At 43.1% G+C, this 23481-nt stretch overlaps 3 protein-coding genes across 6 annotated transcripts in view; 2 read left to right on the top strand and 1 right to left on the bottom strand.

Annotated features, from left to right (window-relative positions):
- Positions 1 to 4466: 4466 nt before the first annotated feature.
- LOC146382826 (protein Bouncer-like) lies at positions 4467 to 5407 on the top strand. The gene is made up of 2 exons (XM_084933763.1): positions 4467 to 4569; positions 4687 to 5407. Exons 1-2 carry the CDS (start codon positions 4547 to 4549, stop codon positions 5141 to 5143), a joined length of 480 nt encoding a protein of 159 aa, XP_084789889.1. The 5' UTR covers positions 4467 to 4546; the 3' UTR covers positions 5144 to 5407.
- A 1239-nt stretch (positions 5408 to 6646) lies between these two features.
- bncr (bouncer) lies at positions 6647 to 7367 on the top strand. The gene has a single exon (XM_084933761.1). It carries the CDS (start codon positions 6649 to 6651, stop codon positions 7033 to 7035), a length of 387 nt encoding a protein of 128 aa, XP_084789887.1. The 5' UTR covers positions 6647 to 6648; the 3' UTR covers positions 7036 to 7367.
- Positions 7368 to 7758: 391 nt separating this feature from the next.
- reln (reelin) overlaps positions 7759 to 23481 on the bottom strand; it is a 97188-nt gene continuing 81465 nt past the window's right edge. The window contains exons 42-65 of one of the 4 annotated variants that reach the window (XM_084933758.1): positions 23162 to 23385; positions 22702 to 22846; positions 22140 to 22398; positions 21715 to 21964; positions 21458 to 21626; positions 20815 to 20955; positions 20455 to 20632; positions 19064 to 19257; positions 18709 to 18959; positions 18467 to 18621; positions 18154 to 18368; positions 17830 to 18007; positions 17550 to 17725; positions 17360 to 17466; positions 17024 to 17266; positions 16754 to 16929; positions 16591 to 16664; positions 15592 to 15753; positions 15346 to 15503; positions 14976 to 15195; positions 14610 to 14807; positions 14038 to 14136; positions 10980 to 10985; positions 7759 to 9219 (exon numbers count right to left, since the gene is read on the bottom strand). In XM_084933758.1, the coding sequence (XP_084789884.1) occupies positions 9123 to 9219; positions 10980 to 10985; positions 14038 to 14136; positions 14610 to 14807; positions 14976 to 15195; positions 15346 to 15503; positions 15592 to 15753; positions 16591 to 16664; positions 16754 to 16929; positions 17024 to 17266; positions 17360 to 17466; positions 17550 to 17725; positions 17830 to 18007; positions 18154 to 18368; positions 18467 to 18621; positions 18709 to 18959; positions 19064 to 19257; positions 20455 to 20632; positions 20815 to 20955; positions 21458 to 21626; positions 21715 to 21964; positions 22140 to 22398; positions 22702 to 22846; positions 23162 to 23385 (4075 nt within the window). In that variant the 3' untranslated portion in view covers positions 7759 to 9122. Of the gene's footprint in view, positions 9220 to 10979; positions 11107 to 14037; positions 14137 to 14609; positions 14808 to 14969; positions 15196 to 15345; positions 15504 to 15591; positions 15754 to 16590; positions 16665 to 16753; positions 16930 to 17023; positions 17267 to 17359; positions 17467 to 17549; positions 17726 to 17829; positions 18008 to 18153; positions 18369 to 18466; positions 18622 to 18708; positions 18960 to 19063; positions 19258 to 20454; positions 20633 to 20814; positions 20956 to 21457; positions 21627 to 21714; positions 21965 to 22139; positions 22399 to 22701; positions 22847 to 23161; positions 23386 to 23481 lie in introns of all 4 variants that reach the window. The other 3 variants (XM_084933756.1, XM_084933757.1, XM_084933760.1) reach the window with 3 other exon arrangements.

The following is a 23481-nucleotide window of genomic DNA, read 5'->3' as shown; positions in this document are numbered from 1 at the left end:
TTGCTAGCTCCTCCCACTGTTCCTCCTCTTCCCTCTCCCGCGTCACAAAGTTGCCCTCTGCTGGACAAAACCGTGTATTACATATGTGTGCGTGTGCTGTGGTTGTACAGGTGAACTAATTAGGGCCCGAGCACTAAAAGTGCGAAGGCCCTATTGTATCTGCTTTGTTTATTATTATTATTATTATTATTATTATTATTATTATTATTTCGGCAAATGAATTGGCTTTTTGAGGTCCTAAATATGCTCAAAAACTCATGAAATTTTGCACACGCGTCAGGTCTGGTGAAAAATTACGTATTTTAATGTCCTCAGACATGTCCAGGGAAAATTGGCTCAGTAGCGCCACCTAGAAAAATGAAAAACGCGAGCCCCCGAGATGGGTATGACCTACATGTATGAAAGTTGGCACACATATCTAACATTAAGGGACGCACAAAAAAGTGTATTATGGGCATGTCCTAAACCCAACAGGAAGTCCGCCATTTGGAAGTGAATGTGACATTTTGGCTCTAATTTTGCCATTTCCATGCCTCGAACTTTTTCTAACTCCTCCTTGGGGTTTGATTCCGTAACCTTCATCTTCGGTCAGTGCCAACTACACACCCGGGCCATGTTAAATTTTGAGTTTTCACAATACGGTGAGGCCGTGGCGCCACGGCAAATTTCGATGACTCGCCATGAAAATCTTATTGCCTCTCATTCTGTCATACATTGTTAGATCTGGACCAAAGAGCACACATATGATAAGGCTCCACCCCTGAACATATTTCAACTGCCATATTTGACATCAGGGACAGCGCCACCTAGTGGGAACTGGAAATGTCATGTTTTACACTTTGGGGTACAGTATTGTGATGGGTGACATCTGCAGCCTCAAATTTCTCCAGGAAAGCCTTAAGGAGTTGGTCTTGGGTTACAGTGAAAACTGTGACTCTTCGCGAAAGGGTGTGACCCCAGCAGAATTGCGAACTTTGATGTCTCGCCATGGAGAAACAAATTAGTATAACTCAATGAAATCCGGTCTGATCAGTACCAGACTTTACAGGCATAATGTCAGAACCGCCCTGAACAGATTGATATGCCCATTGTCAGGAATACGCAGAACGCCACCTAGTGGCAACAGGAAATGTCATGTCTTTCACTTTGTTGTACTGATTTTCACAGGTTCATCGTGGCCACCTCAAAAGTGGTGAATATCACCATCAGTCCCTCATGATGCTTCAGTGAGAAAATTGTGACTTTAAACTGAACGGCGCACCCTGGTGGCAGCGCAGTTTACAATGAAAGATGAAGTTGCTTTTGAGGGGCTTGGGAAGTTCATAGAGGCTTTAAATTTGGCCCACACCTCCAATGTGATGAAGGCTTTGTTGTTATGTGACCATTTTCCTTGAATAGCGCAAAATGGCTCCGCAGCGCCCCCTACAAAATTTCAAAACATCAGCCCCTGCTCTGTGTTTTATCTATGAGTCTGAAACCTGGTAAGCTTATGGAAGATGTCAAGATGTACAAAAAAGTCTCTTGGAGCAATATACCAAATCCAACAGGAAGTCAGCCATTTTAAAATTAAGGTGTAATTTTGGCGACATTTTCCCCTCTTTTCAGGCACTCCTCCAAGGGATTTCATCAGATTGACGCGATCTCCAGTGTGTGGTTTCTAAAGACCTCTGTGATGTTAAATTGCGAAGCTTTTTACGTTCAGGGAAACGGGGTGGTCATGGCGACACGTGGAATTACAATCACTCGCCAAAAAGCAGTAATTTGCTGTCACTCAAAAACACAATGTTCAATCTCTCCCAAAGGTCGCAGGTATGATGAGACTTGAGCTCGGAAATGTTTGTTATGCCATTTGTCAGTAATGGTTAAAGTGCCACCTAGTGGGAGGACTTTAACCATGATTGAATGAGATGAAATGATAGCTGGTGGTTAAATGCATGAATTCCATCAATGTGCATGAGATCGGACGTGCTGGTTTTAGGTGTTGGGCGTGGCTCGACGTGCCGGGGTGCGAGGGCCCTCGTAACGCTGCTTGCAGCTTTAATTCCAGTTAGTTTTTAGTCTTACATTCAAATTTGAAAACACAAAACAATCTTGACTTTTCATTGTATGTTTCAAATGCTGATTAGATTTAATTTGCGTGTTTGTTTTTCACGAGTTAACCAATAAAAAAACATATGTGACATTAGTTTTCAAAGCAGCATCACTTCTGACTTTACTGTATGTGTGTCAAAATGTTTTAAACGTGATCATAAACATGGATAAACACGTCTGTCGAGTTCAACTAACACACCGGACTACACTGAACACACTCCTCATGGAGGAATGCTATTGAGCAAGTTGAGATACGAGATCACTGTGTTTCAGTGGGTCACAAAGACTTGAAAGGAGCGAGAACGACATGCATGTTCAGGTAGTCCCCAGGTAGCACATAAGGTAAGAATACATTTAAGAAAGGTTGATTCCTTTGTACAGCTACGACCCTGCAGAGGAACAGGAAGACTGGGGTGATGCTGGCAGGGAGGATGAGGATGCGGAGCTCAATGTAGGCACATTCTTCTAGTAGATTCAGATGAGTTAGAACGAGACTTTATATGTTTGTTTTGATTTTCATTTATGTACTGTCACCATTAAGAATCTTTGAGGTCAGTATTAAAGCTTCTGTTTACAATTGGCAGCCAACCAAAAGAAAGTTGACAAAGTATGGGACAAAAGAGCTCAAGTAGATTGAGTCCAATAAACTCGACTGGTTGTTATGTAGCACTTTTCTGCTCTACTTGAGCACTCAAACCACTTTATACTACAAACCTCATTCATTAAAACAGCATTTTTTTTCTATGCTTTCTAACATTCACACTCTAATAAACGCATCAGAAGGAACTTAAGGATCTTTCCCAAGGAGTCTTTTAAGGACAATGGAACAGCCAGTGATTTGAACCACAAACCTACACACTGGTAGACAACCCACACTACCTCCAGAACCACAGGCACCCTAAACTGGGTAGAAATAGATAGCCACAGAATGAAAGGGACACCATTAATACAAATACAATGTTTCCATCTATCTAGAATAGAATTAGAATAGAATTCAACTTTATTGTCATTGCACATGCACAGGTACAGGGCAACGAAATGCAGTTTGCATCCATCCAGAAGTGCTTTAGTGATATAGATATATTACAATATATATTAGCAATAATATAGATATGTAAGTACTTATGATGGCATGTTGGAGATTTAGAAACATGCCCAAGCACTCCTTGGCATGCAGACTGGAGCAGCCAGGGATTGAACCACCAACCTTCTGATTAGTAGATAACATTCACTACCTCCAGAGCTACAGCTACAAATACACCTATTCAGGGCCTTTTAAAACTACACCTGTCCATGTTAATTGGTAAATTTCTATAATCAGTCACATACAACAGCTCTTGTATCATTTGTTACCATGTTAGCATCTTGCTAACAATTTGAACTGTAAGTTATACTTCAGCTGTACTTTTTCTGCAGCTAGCGGCATCTGTCATTTATTGTCTACTGATTTGCTTTGACTGGTTAATACTTCTATTTGAATCTGTTTTAACTGTGCATGTGCTCCCTTTCTCATTCTCGGGCTACCTATTTCTGCCCATTACTTTTGTGGGGGCTGTGATCCATGAGGTAGCATGGGTTGTCTACCAGTTCCAAGGTTGGTGGGTTAAATCCTTAGCTGCTCCAGTATCTTCCAAAGAATCCATGGGAAAGATACTGAACTGCAAAGTCCTCCTGATGTACTCATTTGAGTGTGAACATTAGATAGAAAACACGTAAGCATAGGGAAAAAAGTTCTTTAAGTGTTTAAGCAGAGTAGAAAAGTGCTATATAAGAACCAACTACATTTGATTCGTACTTTAAAATGTCACCTTCAGTACCCCTGTGTATGATTCACTGAAGTACATCACCAGTCATCACATAAGTTTTAACACTTCGATTACATATTTTCAACTTCATACTCGTACCCTCATTTCCTGTCATACACGTGGGTGGCAATGACCATTTCAGCTTATGTAGAATTTGATTTTCTTCACAGGAACCTTTGTACAAGAAAGCACAGCTCACCATTTCCTCTGGCTACGCAACATGATCACAAATTTCAGAAGAAACTCATTTAGGCAAATAAATCTTTATTTGCTGTACATGCTGCACAGCAGCAGCTTGTTGCCTGGATTCAAAGTGTATATAGAGGTTGTGGTTGAAACGTGACTTAAAGCAAACACCAGATGGCAATGTAACACTGCCTTTTCTTTTTTTTTTTACCTCAGCTGAAATTATTTTTTTAATAGGCTGCATAGAGTTTTATTTTAAAGGACAAAGCAAATATTATTCCTGTGCAATAAACTGGAAGTTTAAAGTTTGAAAGGTGTTTGTGTGAATTCGTGTGTTTCTTCCTTCACGTGAGTGCGCAATGACATTAAAGACACACCTGTTTCTGATTAGCAATCAGAAGCTGGAGTTTTAAGGTTGCTTGAGTGGACACGTTCTCACGTTTGGTGGGATTTTACAGAAAAAGATGGGATCGCAAAGAAAGACCAGGTGAACAGCACATGCATGCAAATAACTAAGATCCATAAATGCCTTTAATTTAAATATTATTTCAGTATGTATTGTTTTGGTGTGAATTCACATTAGTCTGGGCATCCATCTGTTTAGTCCATGCTGCTTCTTGATCTCCATCCTGCTGGTCTCAGCTGCGATCCTCCCAGCACTGGCTCTAGATAGCCTGCTGTGCTACTACTGTCCTCTGCAGCAGAAAAGCAAGCCCTGCCCCCAAACCACCAGCCAGTGTATGCCCGACCAGCGCTGCGCCATCTCCAGAGGCAACTATGGCTTCTTCCACATCTTGTCTTCTCAGGGCTGTGTGGACAGTAAACTCTGTGGCTCCCATAAAGTCATCTCTTACCAGGGAGTCAAATACAATGTCAGCTACACATGCTGCTGTAAAAATCAGTGTAACATCCCGCCCAAATCTGACAGCAATCTGAAGAAGCTACTGGATTTGATTGCATTAAAGGTTGATCATGTTGGGAACACAGATGGTCTTAAGGAAGAGCCTTTGGATTCATGTCCAAATAACACAAGAACAACAATACCTGTCACTGATGCATAGGTACCTGTATTGTTGAAGACTGGGGAGAGTCCTGTTAGCCACTGGTACTTAAATCTTCAGAACATGAAAGGCATTCAGTCAAATGTCTAAATCTCAGTCATTACTTTAAAAAAAAGTTTGTATAATTTAAAAAAAAAAATAAATGTATGATGTATTGTGTGACTTGTATTTATGCGCCAGAGAGATGAACTTGTCAACCATCTTTCTGTAATGCCTATTTCCATATACATGTGTTTAAAAAATAAAAGCACTGGCATGATCAAGCTTCTATTGGTGTAGCTGCTCTGTGTGAATTTAACAAGCAGGTATAATCAAAGGTGTGGCCTGTACAGCTGGAGTTAGTGATGAGATTGGAGTTCAGCAGGAGAAGCTCTGAAATGTTTTGGCTGGACTTAAAATCTCTTAAATGACAAGGCGAGACTGTGCGAAGCTTCACACTAAAATTGTTCCTGCATTTTATCGTCAATGCTGGAAGTAGTCTGAATGTGATTATCAGAGGAAATCCTTCACACCAATACAAGAAATGGTGAAATTTCATACTTACTGCACAGCTGTACAAGTTGACCGGTTTTAAAGATGATAGCTGTGAAGATGTTGTCCATCTGTTTAATATAATGGATTTAAATGGCACTCACTTTGTTTCATGAATGAAAATAATATCACAGAAAAATTCAGCAGCAACGTTTCTTTCCAGTAATTATGACCCATTATGACATTTTATCTGTGAGCTATTTAACGTGGTAAATATAGTATCTAAATTCAGCCTTTACCAAACAATAGAAACTTGCAGCTAACTAACATGTAAGTTCGGCTAAGGGGCCAGTGACTTATGAATCCTCTTACGGGGTGCTTCACTCTGCACAGCATTACAGTTTGGAGGTGTTGGGGGAAAAATGGCTTCTATGAAACTGTGGAAAGATCTTGGTACTGAGGTTTTCAATTTGTTTTTTTTAGCACTTTGAGTATCAGTTTTTCATCAGTCCACTTATTTACTGCAGGTGGTGCTGGAGCTCATCCCAGGCGGGGGGCGTACACCCTGAACAGGCCACCAGTCTGTTGCAGGGTTAACAAAGAGAGACGGATAACCACACATTCTCACATTCACACACCTGCAGCCAATTTGCAGTCACCTGTTAACCTAATGAGCTTGTCCTTGAGCTGTGTGAGGAAGCTAGAGTGCCTGGAGAAAGTTCACTGTGCTGACCAGAGTCACTCTGGAGACAAGTGTCGTTTAGTCCAGTTATATTTAGGAGAAGGAGACATTTCTGCAGCTGAGAGACTTCCACTAACTGGTCGGTTTGCATAAAATAAATCTAATTTTTAAATGGCTTTGCAACCCAGACAGAAAAATGCAGTTGATTTATTGATTTAGTGAAATAACTACTTAAAATCTCTTTTTACCAGTGGCCTTTCGGTGTAGATTGCAAAAACTAAACCACTGTAGCACTAAGTATGTGTTTTACCCAAAGTTTAACAGATGCTTCTCTTTTCTTTGCAGCCTGAGCATGTTGAAGCTCCTGCATATCACTGGTTTGTGGCTTCACATCCTCCTTCCCTCTGTGCTCTGTGACAACTTGCTTTGCTTCTACAGCCCCATGCTGGAGAAAGACAAGACACCCGAGTTTGTCGTGACAGAGTGCCCTCCCAGTAAGGTGTGCTTTAAGGCAGATGGCCGCTACGGCAACCACAGCGTCCTGTCAGCCAGGGGTTGCATGGCAAAAAAAGACTGCAGCCAGAAGCAAAGAGTCCACTTCAAGGGGACAACCTACAACGTGAGCTACAGCTGCTGTGATCAGCCGTACTGTAACTCATGCCTGAACATCGCACTGGAACCCCTCTGTCTCACTTTAGCGCTTCTAACAGTGTGGGTGATGGTCGGTGATGGTTTGTGAATACAGACATTTTGATGAACATGCTCAGAGGACTTGCTGCAGCCTGAGCCTGGAGTAAGGCTGAAGGTCTGCAGTGATATGTGGTGAACACCCAGTCTGAAGACACTGAGGTGTGCACTCCGGTGAAAGAGAGAATTTTATCATAAATGTCTTATTAAATTTGGCTACATATCCAAGATGTACACCACCTCTTGCCCATCGTCATCAGCCAGGTTCCAGCCCACTACAACCCTGGTTGGATCAATGGCTTATTTTCTTTAAACAGGTGCTTTGTTTTTATAGTTCTCTGAATAAATAAATAGTTGAATAAATTATCAAATTTGATGCCTTTTGAATGTTTTCCCACACTCTTGTCACATACAAAGTCACACAGATATGGGGCAAGGATGGTTATGTTCTGTGTTTTTCTTATTGTCATAATTTTACAGAAAATCAAAGCGATTAACTGATTCCTACTCTCACGTGTCAGTTTCCAGAGATTTCTTTATCCCATTGAGTTCGATCACTGAATTAAGTAAAAATTTAGGAGCCACTCACTGGCTTGCATCTTTCTTTACTACTGATATATACACAATAGATAATTTAGATTCAGCCATACATGGCTTTAAATCTTTGTTGGGATCTGAGAGTGAGAGCTACAAATGGGCAAAGGAGAGAAAGTCTAAAGCAAACAAAGTCCAGGCTTATTTTGCAGGAATGAAAGAGAGCAGCTGAAGCAATGTGTACAGTATGAGGTTTGGACAGTTCTTTATTTCCCTTTTATAAGGCTGCTGGGTCTCCCCATAGTGGATATACATATATATACAGGAGATTGCTATACTGAAGTTACACTGAGGGCAGAGGGTCCATATTACACAGACTTCAAAAAACAACACTAATAGAGCCTCACCTCCAGGTATCAGAAATCAGCAGAGAGAGGATGGGGTGGGGGGGAAACAGCACAAGAGAAGAGGGAAGTGAAGGGAGAGGGGAGATGATGCAGTCTGAGAGCCTGACTCGACTGCCTAATAACTTAACACTAGAAAAAACATACAGATTTCACGCACAGTGCATCTTAAATAGGTCACGTGAAGAACCATTTACCATAAATATCTGTATTTTTCGGGAACCAACATATATAAAAAAAATGATAAAAAAACAAAAAAACAATTGCTGTTCAGTCTTTATTTTTCTTTTTTTTTCTCTCCATATTTTCTCCTTTCCGTCGTCTGCAAATCGTTCTTTTGCTTCTTCTTCGTGTGGAGCCGGGGCTTTTCTCGCCCCGCCCTGATGTGGATAAACGAGGAAAAGGAAACAGAACCCAGCACAAACCGACCCTCCCCACCCTGCCCCCTTAAAAGCATATGAATTAGTATAAAACGAACGAACAAATGAACAGAACACCACAGTCAACTCATCACAAAAAAGAACCCACAGACACACAGAACAGCAAGAACACAGTACTTTTTTTTTTTCTTTTTCTTTTCTTTTTTTCTTTTTTTTCTTTTCTTCTTAGGGCTTGATCACCATCACTCCTCCTAATGGTCAGCATCATCATTGCAGTCGTTCTTTCCGGGTGTACTTGTTGGCAGCGGTGGAGCGGTCCTCCCACCCGTTGGCTCAGTGGAACTGGGAGGCTGCTCTCCAATCGGCTGGTCAGTTCAGCAGTGATATATTATCTCTCAATTTCACAGTGCGGCAGGAAAAGAAGGGAGAAGGTGAAGAAGGGGTAGAGGGAGGGGGCTGGGACCCAGAGGGAAGGGTAGAGCAGGTGGGAATGGGAATCGGAGGAACCACAGCAACAATTACAAAACAACTAGAAATCCCGACCATCCCATGGGAACAAGTAAACAAAACAGCCTCTTCACTCCTTCCTTCTGAGTTTCAATCCCGCCGACCCATGGGTTTGGGAAGGCCTTGATTGGCTGGAGCGTAAACTGATTGGATGTTCCGTGTTTGTGGCAGAGGGGTCGGTAAAGATGGGCGAGGGAACTCTAAGGCTGACTGGAATCCACTGGATGGGTCTCAACAGGATGAGAATAAGGATGGTGTGTGGCAGGTCGATGTGTGGTTGGCACGTCAGAGGATGAAATCCCTACTCGCTGGGTTCAAGCACGGCGCTGCAGTGCCCGCCTCTTGCGGCTGTAGTAGTGACGCATGCCGGTCTGTCTGGCAAAGTTCATCATGTAGTTCTGTTTACGTGTGCTGCAGGGATACAAAGACAGTAAAAAAAAAAAAAAAAAAAAACAGAGGGAGGGAAAGAGAAGGGGGTGTGAACGTTAGCGACAGAGTAAAGAGCTGCTGCAAAAATCACACATTCCCATGCACGCACTTGAAACCATGCACTCACACGCACAAATGGCCGAATGCAGCTTCCGCACTCTCTCACAGTCATGCTGGCTATTTTTTTTTTAAAGTCACGTTTCAACCACAACCTCAAACACTCAACGGTTGCATGGATCCCACAGCTCAGAGAATGGGTGGCACTACTCGATTTCATTACACTCTGCACAAATGAGAGGCAGCTAGATGGTGAATATGGCACTACAATTAGCTACATGTATCCATCGACTAGACCAAATGTAACACGACAAGACAGAAGACACAGGAGTCTACAGACACACTAAAACATACTAGGGAGAAACTCTGACACTGAGTGTTTGAGGTCAGAGGAAACAAAATAATAAGAATTTTAAAAAATAATTTAAAAAAAAAGCCATAAAATGCAGGGTGGTGAGCGGGAACGGGTGGTTTTAAATCTAAGTAACAGAGAAAAGCTGCAGTAGATCATTCTTGCTTAGCCTGTTCATTGCCTCTTCCATCCAGCAGGGCGGTGCCAGTGAGCCAGGAGTGCAGCCAGGGCAGGCAGGGGGGGCCTCTGCGAAGCAGGGGGGAAGGGAGGGGGGCAGGAAGGATAGGGCGAGGTAGGTAGATGGTGCCAGTGGGTGTGATGGTTGATGCTGTACAGGCGAATGGTAGCGATGTGTGTGTTTGAGAGCACGTGTGCATGCTGGTGTGTTTCTGACTTGTGGTCAGAAACCAGAAAGAAGTGAGGAGGAAGCTCCTGGCTCAGAGTTAGATGTCGTCGTCCTCGGACAGACGGACAGAAAGCCATGAGTGAAAAAAAAAAGGATGGAGGGCTATCGCGACAGTCGATCCGTTAAAGCCATGCAAGGACGGAGGAGTCTAATGAAACTCTGGTCAACTGTGAGTTCATTTGAGGATAAGGATGTGAGATGCCCTGCACTGTGACTGATGCTGATGTATGAATGGAAGAAAAGATACATCGTCATTCACTGCTGAGGCTTGTGTGATAATAAATAAACTACAGCAAACAGTAATCTTTTTCAGGTCTGCTTGTGAATCAGCAGCTGTGTCAAAAAACACTACAGCAGCCTGTAGTTGAGGTGGCAGCAAGAACAAAACAGACAGATACAAGTATAGTGATGGATTACATCACACATATACACACAAACACACTACCATTGACATCTGTGCATGTAAATTGTTACATTTAAATGCCGCAGTGATTGCATATTCAAATCATAGCCGCTTTATTTGGAACCTTTGTGACCTTGTGTCAAACCATTTATAAAAAAAAAAAAAAAAATGCATGTCAGCAGAAAATTTACCAGCACTGTTCAGGATTTGTTTATCCCTCCATCCACTGAATTTTCATGGATATTGTTGTACTTCCTGTGCTAAGAGCTGTCTTTTAAAAACTGTGTGTTGGATCATTTTATCAGTGAGCCTCCAGCTGAACACTGTGAGCAGCTGACCTGCCCTTTGACCTGCCTGTGGGGGCTTACGTGTTGGAGAAGGCATGGAGATGACCATGGTGGTGATGGCAAGGGCTGCGGTGTGTATGTGAAATCAAGGGTGTCTGCGGTGTAATAGGGAGAACAAAAGGAGCTGGGAGGAGGATGAGGGAGGGGGCTGCATTCAGGAAGAGGCGGAGAACTTACCTGACACTACAGCCATGCCAGAGGGAGCAGAATACAGAAGAGAGCAGAGGTTAGAGCGCGAGAGGGGAGAGGCAGTAGGAAGGGACTGCTGTCTCGTAGAAAGGTCTGGGAGGGTATGAGCCCCAGCCTGGGGAGGCGAGGGGCCCAAAGTGGGGAGAAGGGAGGAAGAGAGGAAGGCAGAAAGATAGTCAGAGGTTCAAGGAAGAAACAAGAAAGCGTGGGAAAGACAGAGAGAGTGAGGAAGGAAACAAAAAACATGAAAGAAAATGGAGAACAAAAGAGTAGGCAGAACAAGCGAGGAAACAGTAGAAAGATGGAGATATAACCAAAGGCAGAGGTAAAGAAAGAGAGCAAGATACACAGCAGTAATCCATCCATTGTATGCCAAAATTGTAAGACAAACAGGGAAAGAAAGGGGAAATACGGGAAGAAAGGAAAAGAGGAGGAGGAAGATGCGGAAGTACGGTAGGAATATAAATGTGGCACAAGCAAAAGGAGCGAGCATGACCGCATGATCGAAGGCATCGGTGAGGTGAGGGGAGCAAGGAGGCAGGGAGGAAAAGCGTGTGAAGCAAAAGAAAAAGATTGAGCAGGAGGATTGAGAGGAGAATGTGCGAAGGAGTGGTGAACAGAGAGAAATAAACAACAGAGCAAAATGTGAGGATCGTGGTCACTCCTTTCAGCAGACACTGTTGAAACCAAGCGAGTGCAAAGGAGGTAGTGGGACAGGTCGCGGCCATGTAGACCAGGGACAGCTCAGGTTAGGCATAAATGTGTGTGTCTGTATGAGTCATTATTTGCGTTTGTGTGCAACTTTGCATAATCTGGAAACCACATGGCTGTTGTATGTACCATCTGAAATGCTGTGGTTACACATCTGAATGACCAATCAGCACCTGCATGTGAGGGAATTTAAGAAATTTCCCAGAACAACATGCAGAGAATGTATTGAACATGCTTAACAATGTGCTATAGACCATGTTCATGATATCTTCAGTGCCCTGCAGAATCTCCACTTCTCCACAAAAAAAAAAAAAAGCCTGTCATTAGATTTAAACGCTGGAATCGACTTCCACTTTGATAAAACAGACTCATCCAGGTTATGAGCTACAATGTAACACACATGTAGAAAATGGGAATGAAAGACAGAGAAAAACAATCAGTGAAAAGGTTCAGTATCCACAAGTTCAGTGAAATCAAATTTAAGAACAGCGCATTACCTAAAAGAAAGAAATACAGTAATGTCGTTTTTAGATGAAATGGATGTGACACCTAAAAACAAAGAAGACTGGTCAGACTGTGAGTTCACAGCGGAACAAAAAGACACTTTTTAATAGATGTGAAGTGGCCATCACACTTTCCTTTGTTTTACATGGAAGACAAGAATGATCCTGTTCTCCATCTGTACCACATGTGAATCATTTCAGTTGCATTTTTTTATAGAGTGCCATTCACAACAAGAATCATCTGAGAACCACAGACCGTGTTAAAGACGGATGTAGTTGCACTGAAAGTAGTTTGCAGAGTCCTGCTCATTTTAAAGCCTTGAGCTGAGCATTGTGTTCCTAGCCCACAAGGTAGCGGCTTGCCAACTTCAAGCTAGCCATGCAATGATGCAAACCCCATCGTATTTTCTAGTGTCCCTTAGGTCAGACCATAATTTACAAACAAGCATCATATATTAAAGAAGACTAGTGATAAAAGCACAAACACAGAGAGCAGCTGTACTGGTGAACTCACTGGCCACCTAGCTAGTACTGGGTTGGATCCCCTTTGGACTTCAGAACTGCCTTAATTCTACATAGCATAGATTTAACAATGGGTCTATACTGACATGACAACATCACACAGTTGCTGCACATTCACCAGCTGCATATCCATGATGCAAATCTTCCATTCCATGTGGTGACTGTGGAGGCCATGTAAGTACAGTGAACTCATTGTAGAGTTCTGGAAACCAGTTTGAGATGATGTGAGCTCTGTGACATAGCATGTTATACTGGTGGAAGCAGCGAATAGAAGATTGGTCCACTCTGGTCATAAAGGGATGGTCGTGATCAGCCAAATACTCAGGTAGGCTGTGGAATTTAAATAATGCTTAATTGATACCAGGAGGCACAAAATGCCAAGAAAATATCTCCCACACCATGACGGCACCGCCATCATATAAGGCAGGATGTATCCATACATTCGTGTTGTCTAAGTGAAATTCTATCCTACCTCTCCTATGTTCCTGCAAAAAATCATCTTCCACTGTCCAATTTTGGTGAGAGAAAAATCCCATGGAGAAAAATGGTGACAGCATGGATGCATCTTGGAAACCCAGATACACACACATATATGTACATGTATGACCACAAACCCATTACAAAGAGTAATTCCTGATAGGAATTACAAAAAAAATGATCAGTAGGCTCAGATCAGTAGGCTACATCCATCATTTATATACAGTCTGTGTTTAGGACCTCACAGAGCATCTCAACAGTGATGCAACAAGGGACAGATAACTTAACTGCAAAAGGACGATAGTAACGGTAAATCAAGGGTGGATATGTAAACATGTGATTTCCATTTAATAAGAGATTTAGTGAAAAAATAAATGACACACGGTGTATGTGTTGTAACTGCTTCTTGACAACTCAGTGGAAAAAAAATTATTGATAACCTGTTTGAGTGGAAGATGCATGGATTCTACAAAACACTGAAAATATGATGACTTAACAGCAGGCGTTGATCTGCTGAACACAGAACAGCCACAGACATTACCCATCACCGCAAAGCATGCTGCAGTAAGTTTTGTGCCCTGATTGCCTGACACCAGAAGCTGCGATTAGCATATAAAAGAAAGTGATTTCTCATGAGTTTAGTTGTGGGTGGCAATCAGTGCACAGCTGTGTGCTAACTCGATCACTGTGCGAGGGTGGAGTGCAGAGGGAACCATTTGTACAGTTGAGTCTGAGTCAAAGGTAGCGTCGGGGGCAGATCAGGGCTCTGTGGGGGGGCCAGTTTGGGTGGGGGTAGGAAAGAGCCAGATGCCAGCTGGGAATTGGGTACTCACAGAACTACTTCCACATGGTCCAACGCCCACTGGTCGTGTCCTGCACCATCGTGTCTTGGCTGCCACCATCGCAGCATCACCCCTTTAACCCTCGCCTCACTGGAGAGATCATGGAAATGATTGAAGTGTCAGTGAGGTGCAACACGTTTGTCAGGGTTTATATCAGTGTTACACCAGCCTAATGGCATTTATCACGCAGGTAACTGTTTATCAAACACACTGTACTTACTACCTTACAGAGTTTTTTCAACTATTCATTTGTTATAAATAGAGTTAAAAATTCCAGATGATTTAAAAGCCACTTCTCAGAAACGTTTACTTTTTAGAGCATAGTAGTTATTAAAAATTACTCAACATGAATGTTGTATGACTTACTAGCTGCTGCGGAGGGTTATTAAAACTAAGAAAATCATTACACTTTATTAATGATGAAATAAAAAGCACACGGTATTCGTTAAACATTTAAAAGGCCAAATACAAAGAATCCTATAAAAATCAGGCATTAATGAAGGATAGCTCCATTTAAACTGAGTATATAACAATGTGTTTCTGGATTTGTGTGCATCACTTACAGAGGAATGTTGTAGGAAACTCTCTGAGCCTTTATGAAGTCTTTGGGCTGGTGCTGGGCGATTACATGCCAGCTGACTCCATTATTGATGCTGTATTGTAGCAGCACGGCCCGGTCAACTGTGTCAGCTTGATCTAAAGCTATGTTACAGCTTTCTGTCTGTGCCACGCTGCCGATCTGCAGCACAAACATGATCTTACTGTAAAGGAAGAGAAGAAAGGAATAAAAAAAGATTAGAAAAAAGACATTTCCAAGATTGACAGAACAGAGTATTCTGTGGAAAAACAATTTTTTGTGCTTCTGACTGAAGCAAATTGGCCTGTATCTGTATGTAGTGAGTTTATTTATGTTTTGGTAGTACCTGTACCTAGCTCTAGTGAGGTCCAGCGGTTTAGTAACTGCCTGCCTCATCTTACAGCCATTAAAGTAGAGTGAGTCTCCGTGGGCGTGCGGTGACAGCTGCCCACATCCACTGCCCACTCCACCACCCTGGATCAGCTGCCAGCTCTCCTGAGACACGCTGCCTGATTCAAAGTTGTCCTTGATGGAGCTGGGCAGGTCACTGCTGGAGAGGGAGCAATCGTCACCTGTTGGAGTGAGCAGAAGCAGAGGGGAAGAGGCAAATATTTAGTCATTTTGACCTTTTTCTACATCATATTACACACGGAGCCTTTTTCTGCTTAACAATTCAACTGATTACAAAAAAAAGCTGTGTGTCTCTAATATACTGAACATACCATGGTGCCCCTCATCACAAATGCAGACTACTCCACTAGTACAGTAGCCGTGGCCACTGCAGAGCCCCGGGCAGGCCTCGCCGATGTAAACATGGTCCACTGCCCAGCTCTGCCGCTCTCCTGTTCCATCCTTTTGAATCCAGCGGAACTGGGTAGCCCTGGAAATATATGATAAATCACAAAAGCCTCTTACTACTGCAACGTAAAGAGCTGTTGATATGTATCACTTTAAAAAAGAGTGTGTACCCTGAGGAGACATGATCTGGTAGCTGGACAGTGACCCTGGTCCACGTTGAGCTGTTGACTGGACTATAGATTGTGGATTCGTGGAATTGGAAAGGGGAACAGCCCACGTTGTTAACTGATGAAGGGAGGCACTCTGACTGCACCAGCTGCCATGAGTCAGACCTAAGAAGGGAAACAGTCGATATACAGTAGATAATAGGAGTGAGGGGAATAAATTCATACAGCATGGTGTTGCAATATTTTGTGTGGCAATATTGGATTAATACAGGGCCCCAAATACAACAAATACTGAGATAATGTTAGCAGAGCAAACTTACATTGAATCAAGTCTACCGAAAAAAACATCCAACACTAGATACATTTAGCTACACAAAGGTGTCCCCTGATGTAAAAGCATGCTAAACAGCTCAGTCGTGCAAGTAAAAATAGGACAGAATTGTTGCTGTCTGGGGATTGTATTGAATTTTTTGACATCCTGCAACTGATTGCAATTTTATTGGTGACTAAATGATGGCACAGAGCTTGAGGGTGCTGCACATTTCCCACTTTTGATTGCAGAAGTTAGAAGTTGCCTGAAAGGAGGCAACCTTTCTGCAGACAGTCACAGTTTGACTTGGACTGACTGCAGTCACTCTCAGAGAGATGGTCCAAGGTCTACAAATAATTGGTGTCTAATTTATGAATGCAGACATGTTGACGTCAGTTTGAATGAGTTTTTGTCAATGAGCACAACTCGATGGGGACTGAACTCATCCAATTTCTGTCTGATCATATCAAAACAAGCAGCAAAGGGAAAGGGAAAAAAAGAAGCAACCCTATCATTTTGCTAACTCGGCAGATAGCAAAATGATAGAAATCAGAATAAAATTGTATTGTGAGTGAAGTATTATGTTAATATTGTATGGTGGGGTGTCTGCGGAGTCCCAACCCTACTAGATACCAGAGCTACCAGGAAATGGGACACATTTAATTACTAGCATCAGGCTGTGATATTCTTACCTTGCATCCTTCCTGTACTGCAGCAGGACAGAATGATGGTCTTCACAGGTGTCTGCCTCACAACCAACAACAATCTACAACAGCAAGAGGTATAAGACACCAACTAAGACTTAAAAGACGTAAGATAAAAGACCGACATTACAGTATTCTTTCAGTTCTGTACCTTGAACTGTAAGATATATCCAGGCTGCACAATGAGCTCTCGAGTGGCCAGGATGTTGTGTGTCTTATCTTGGTTCTTGTTGGGCCAGTACAGGTGAAAAGAGGGATTTCCACAGAAGCCTGCCGTACGAACGGCATTAGGGTAAAAGCTCCAGCTTTCCTCGTGGGAAACACCCTCTAGCGAAGGGCAAATAAACAGGTGATTTCCATCAAATTTACTCATTGGTCATGCCATATTAGCACCTAATCGCGTAAAATCATACAAACTCACCGTCATCAAACGTGTCAAGTAGGGTGGATGGGTTGATGTCCGACCCTCCCACTAATATGTTGTCTATGGCCCACTGAGCTCTTTCCAGGCTCGGGGTGGCGAGGCCAGAGGAAATGGTAAAAGGCTGCCACCAGCGCAGGCGAGTAGCATTGGTTAGGGCTCCTTCGGGCAGCACAATGTAGTCTCTTCTCACCGACACATACTTCAGATAGTCCATCTCATGCAGCAGCGTCCAGGACACACCTGAAGAAGAATTAAAGGCAGAATGAGACATTTAAAGACCAAAAACAGATAAAAGAGGAACAAAAAAAAGGAAAAAACACACAGTGACTCCACCTCCATCAGTAGAGTAATCCAGCAGCACTCCCTCTTTACGACAAGTTGGACGGTGGCACATGGTCATGTTATCTTCACTTCCAATCCTCGCCCAGTATTCCACAAACCTGCAAAAAATAAACACGGATTTAAAAATAAAACTGCTCTTCTTGTAACTTAAAGCTGTCATTGAAAGAAGTTAAATACTGACTTGGCTCCCCGTAGATCCAGATCAACAGTGACAGCCTGTCTGGCATCAGCCCCACCGAAATACAGGGCTGTCCCCTCTACCAACACACCACAGTCCGTACAGGGCTTACCACCCTCCAGAACCTGCCACTGAGGACCTGTTGCCCCTTCCCAGTCAAAACGCTCCTTTAGAGTAGCCTACAGGGTAAACACACACAAATGCACGTGTATTTAAATCACGACCTGCTTCTTTTTTTCTAGCCTGTGTTTCCCAGGAGGAAAAACATATGTATCAAAGCTACCTTAAGAGCAGTGCTAGCGTAGCAGTTTGGTCCAGTGAATCCTGGATCACAGAGACAGCGCTGATCCAGACAGTCTCCGTGCCCCCCGCAGTGACCGTCACACGCTGGCCCGATGTAAAAGTTCTCCACACCCCACTGAATGTCTGAGTGCTGCTGGTAAAAGCGGAACCGCACCGCACTTAAGAAAAAGACAAGATAGACTCGTTGAGTAACATGCATACAATTTTCAGCAACAGTAATGTAACTTATTCATAACTGTATGTGATGGTGCTGCAGTTAAACATGAAGCAGCTCCGGTGGCATTGTTGACGTGAAATGACTTACGTGTCAGCCAGACTTTCAGGCAGAGGATAGACTACCCTCTTCCAGCCATTAGTGGGGAAGAAGACTGACGGCTGGGAGACCTGACCACCACAGCGGGGGTCAGCAGGCAGGCACTGAGGGACCAGGTACTTCCAGGTCACTCCAAAGTCTACTGAATACTGAATGTGAACTTGCCGATCTGCGTGACGCTCTGGCAAACTGCAGCCAACAGCGATCTGAATGAAAACACAGACATTAACAAACAGTGATTCAAAAGGTGTAGAGCAAAAAACAAATAAATGTTTTGACAGGTTACTTTAGAATCAGTGGTTACCTTGAACTGCATTACCCAGCCCTTATCTGGAACAATATCATGAGTGACAGCATACACCTCTCTACCGTCGGCATTTCCGCACACCATGACCCCGTCAGGAGAGCCACAGAAGCGCTGCACCGAGCAGTCCTCTGAGAACAACCAGTGATCGCTCACTGAAAACAAAGAACGTTAAGAGAAGAAAACATAAGTTGCTTCTGAGAAGAAAAAAATTAAAAACGCAGCGATTGATTGAACAATACCTATTGGCGTTTCTTCCTGCTCGCTCAGCTGACCTATCCTTCCTAAAGTCCCATCAGCAGGAGCCCTCTCATGGTTAGGCAAGGCCACCCCTCCAAATGTATCAGAGATCTGTGCCCGAGGGTCAGAGCCAGCGATGAGCACGTTATCTAGAGCCCAATCGCTGTGGTCTGCTCCGTCATGCTGAGGCTGCCACCAGCGCACACGTACTCCTTCCTGACGGGCAGCAGGGGGCAGCAGCACATTCACAAACCTGAACAGATGATAAGATAAAGACATTCACGGTTCTCTCCAGCTGTGTGCAAGCAGGTATGTCCATGGGGGGCAGGTAAAAAAAACCCAAAAAACAACACATACCCAGGTTTGGTGTACAGATCATAAAAGATTTCTGTCAGCAGATGCCAGTTGATGCCACCATTCAAACTGTACTCCAACAGGACGCCCTGGTTGCGGTTACTCGGCGGGACCATGCAGCCGTACATGAAATAGAACTGGATGAACTCGGCGTTGGTCAGGTTCAGGTCCACTGTTACCAGCTGACGGCTGCAGCTCTGTGCACACATAAAGAAATTTGAGCCATTTGGATATTTGGAATCATGTTTCTAAACGGACGACGTTTTTAAATAAATATCCGAAAATCAGCATGCAATCAATCACGATCTGTTGTTTAATTACAGAACATAACAAAAGCAGTATGACGAGGTGTAAATAACGATCATAAATCCTAATGTTAGATGTAAACAGCTGTTCCCATGATTTTTCTCTGGCCGTGTTCCTCCCAGATTAACATCAGCCTTCCAATAAATATTCACTTACAAGACTGCTCTAAATGTCTAGGGAAAACTTCAGCTGCTCATAAAGGCTGACAGATAGTTACTTTGTGGTTTGTTTTTCAATCATCTGTTTGCTGCACTGCATCTGCAAAGTCTGCCACAATCTTTGTCATGTTTTAGATTTTTATTTTACTCCACTGTGTGTCTAATTCTTCCTTTTTCCATTGTTTGTGTCTGATTCTGTCCACCAGTCCTTTCTTACCCTTCTCAACCTGTATCAATTTAGTCTATTTGTCTTCTTCGGTCTCTGTCAGTTGTCATCTCATCTCCTCCTGCAGTCCCTGTATTATCCCTTCTTTTTATTCTGATGGTTCCCTGTTTCTCCTTTGTTTTTGATGCTTTGTTGGATTTTTTTTGCCACCTCTGTGCACTGTTTTTCTTAACCTTTAAAATCTGTTCAGATAAAGTTCAGATGAAAATACGACCCAGTGGAGAAAAAGACAATCAGAGAATTACCAAAACAGAGAAAATGTGCAGAAAGAGACATGTCTGTCTAAGATTAACAATTTCAGTCTGCACAAATGAGAACATTTACTTGTGTTCACCCCTGTGTGCATTGCACCCTGTAGTATAGCTGCTTTCAGCTCACTTATTCATGAGGGGTCACCACAGTGGGTAGCTCTGCATATTATATGTTTCCTAACACAATCCCCAAAGGATCTGTATCTCCTCCTGGATTTGAAGCCTTCACTTGTTTGGTGAATGTGTGTGAACCCACAACACCTGTGGAGCCACTTAAAATTTGTCATCAGGTAAAAAAAGAAAAAAGAAAAAAAGAAGCTATTGCAGGTGATGATTTACAGCTAAGGGTTACAGACATTCCTTGCTTGCGTCAGGTCATACTGTGTAATGGTTTTTATATCATAAAATGAGGAAAACGGAGACTCGAACAACAAAGGTGCTTTGTAGACTTACCCCACTGAAGTGCAGAGCAGCTCCAGAAGCCACAGCTCCACACACAGTGCTGAGTTTCCCACCAGTGAGTACGTGCCAGTGACTGAGCGAGGGAGCTCGACTGAAGCTGTCCTTCAGCTGGGAGGGCAGAGGGACCACGGGCTCATCGCAGTATTCTCCACCCCACTCTGGGTCACATCTGCAGACACAGATCAGCAGATACTAATACAAGCTAGCCTTCAAAGTATAGTGAACTCGATGAGTTAAACATCGCAACAAAAACACCTTCTATACAATTATGAGTAAATAAAAGCAGCCCAAATATTATTCTATATACCAATTCTGCTTTTAGACAGAACACCTTCTGCTGCTGGCACTTACACGCAGGAGCTTTGTTGGCAGCGCCCATGTCCAGAGCACATATCTGGGCAGCCATCTCCGATGTAGAGGTTGTCCAGAGCCCAGGTCTGCTGCTTGTCAAAGGGAGCCTGCTGGTACCATCGGAACCTTGTGGCTGGAGACCTAACAACATAAATTAAAGTTGGAGAGACACATAATTTAAAACAGAATAAAAGCTAGTTCAAGCAGACAACTCAGGGTATACCAAACGCATACTGTAATGCATCTCACTGTCCTGTACTGTAATATACCAAAAACAACTTCCTAATTTGGCAGTCTATTTAACCTGCACATTTTCTCTTCTCTCCTTCTGTCATGTCAGTGCTGCTGCTCCATTGTTCCCTGCTGCTTTAACTGCATCCACTCATGGAGGCGATGTTTGATTATCAAACCCCAATTACTCTGCATATTATGCCTGTTGGGAGTGATGAGTTGGCACATATAAATGCTAAACTGGAACTATCTTTTTCACCTGTTATTTCAAATGCGACTCATCTGAATTAGATCGTACTGTAACTGTTACAGTACAGCCACTTCTTTTCCCCCTCAAACACAAGAGAATGTTGTAGATTTATGATGATACATTTGTTCCTGTTTCTGAATAAAAGAACCGGCCTGCGCTGACCTGGCATATGACGGGATAGGCAGGGTGACACGACCCCACTTGTTATAGATATCAGAAACCAGAAGTCGCTGCAGAGTGTACGAAGAGCAGTCGGGGCTTGTGGGCAGGCAGTCTCTGACCACAGGCTGCCAGGTCAAACCCAGATCCAGGGAATATTCTAACTCTACAGCTGCAGAGAAACCAAAGAGGTTAATTTCTTTACTCCACTTATTTTTTTTAAATACTGTACCAATAATGGCTTTATTAATAGTACTTACAGTAGCAGGAGTTTGTGACTGAGCAGGAGGCAGAAAAGTCAAACTGGATAAATGCATCTTGACCCAGACTGATGTCAGTGGTGACGGCATAGCGTGTGTTGGACTTCTCAATAAAAGCAAAAGCGGGTCCGTCTGAGCCACAAACAGGCATTCGGGTCCCTCCTGGGTGGAGGAGCCATGAACGTCCATCGATTGAGGAGAAATCATCTTCTAGTGGTCCCCAGCCACTGGCACTGCCACCTACCACCACCTATGGATTAAAAAAAGCAAATGTTTGCATGGTCAATGCAAACAAGGAAGGAATAAAAAGTAAATTAAAAGGTTTAAGACAGTTTAGATAGATAATAATCTTTTTTCAAACCAGTATTTAATTATAAATGATTGAAACACTTGATGAATGGCTGTTTGGATGATTATCAATGTACCTGATCAATGACCCACGGGCTGTAAAAGTGTCCATTTTCAGAAGGTTGCCACCACCGGAGGCGAGTGGATGTGGTGCGGGCACGCAGTGGGATCTCCAGGGCAACCAGACGAGCCTGATTGCTGCTGTTGCTGAAGAGGAATTCCTGCAGGAGTCCCCAGGTCAGACCTCCATCCACAGAGAACTGCAGCAGGACCGGCTGAGAACGGGGGTCCGGTGGTGCTTTACCACAACCGAGGCGTAGGAAGAACTGAACAAACCTGAAGAGCCCAACAATCAACGTATGGGAATCAGCTAGATTCAAAGAATGCAGGGAAGGGTGATTCATTGAACTGGGACTGTTGTGGAGGGCTGCACCAATAACCTTATAAGGACATAAAATTAATAATGAGAAAAACTGAGTTCAGCCTGTTGGTGGGGCCCTCCACAACAGTCCCAGTTCATCATGTAAGTCCTTAGAAAAATTAATCACCCACTCATCAAAAAATGGCTTAGATCAGTTATTTGGGAAAAAAAACATAAATGTTTATTGCATTCATTCTTTGGTCCAGATGTAGGTATACCTGGCATTTGACAGGTCCATGTCATTGGTGACCAACATGCGTAGGCCATCCTCACTGAAGAACAGGTGGTTCCCACTTGACATGATGCCACACTTCCTGGATGGTTTTCCACCGCTCAGGAGTCTGAAGTGCTCAGCGGCTCCCCCTACAAAAGAGGAAGTGGAAAGTGTGTAGAATTTACAAACATACAAAACTTTTTTGCAAACAACATGAATGCATGAAACATAATTAACATAACAAGAGTAAAAAAGTGGAAAAATAATGCTTTAAAATGTTCTGGAATTAACTAATTTTCACTACAGTGAGTGAAATAACCCCAAAAATGCTCACATGCTATTTCACATGGAGACAGAAGGTGATTTCAAGCAGCCATAAAAGTATAAACTTCTGATGACTTGGATCCATAATTAGAATCTAAATTTAAATGTAAGATTTAATATGCTTCTATATGTTGTTGTACCTTCAAAGTCCTCTTTAAGGAAGTCAGGATTGGGGGTGTCAGGCACAGAGCAGTCAGGTCCAGAGTAGCCAGGGTCACATACACAGTGACTACCACCCACACAGGCTCCATGACCATTACACATGTCCTGACACTGTGGGCCAATGTAGATGTTGTCTAGGGCCCATGTTGGAGGAGAAGAACCAGTTGAGAAGAAACCTTGATACCAGCGGAACCTCACTGACCTATGAAATAAAAAAGAAAACTAAGGATTAATGAGGCAGAGAGACAGACATAAACAGACTGCATACTGCAAGAAACTCATTAAGGAACAGTATACG

This window comes from Perissodus microlepis, chromosome 7 (genome assembly GCF_051167445.1).
Source record: "Perissodus microlepis isolate ML-2025 ecotype Zambia chromosome 7, ASM5116744v1, whole genome shotgun sequence".
Classification (NCBI taxonomy): Eukaryota; Metazoa; Chordata; class Actinopteri; order Cichliformes; family Cichlidae; genus Perissodus; species Perissodus microlepis.
This window is presented reverse-complemented; position numbering and strand designations above follow the sequence as displayed.

Coding starts and splice junctions, on each gene's coding strand:
- LOC146382826 (XM_084933763.1), top strand. CDS start 4,547: ATGGGATCGCAAAGAAAGACCAG. Junction 4,570..4,686: donor GGATCGCAAAGAAAGACCAG/GTGAACAGCACA, acceptor CCATCTGTTTAG/TCCATGCTGCTTCTTGATCT.
- bncr (XM_084933761.1), top strand. CDS start 6,649: ATGTTGAAGCTCCTGCATATCACTGGTTTGTGGCTTCACATCCTCCTT.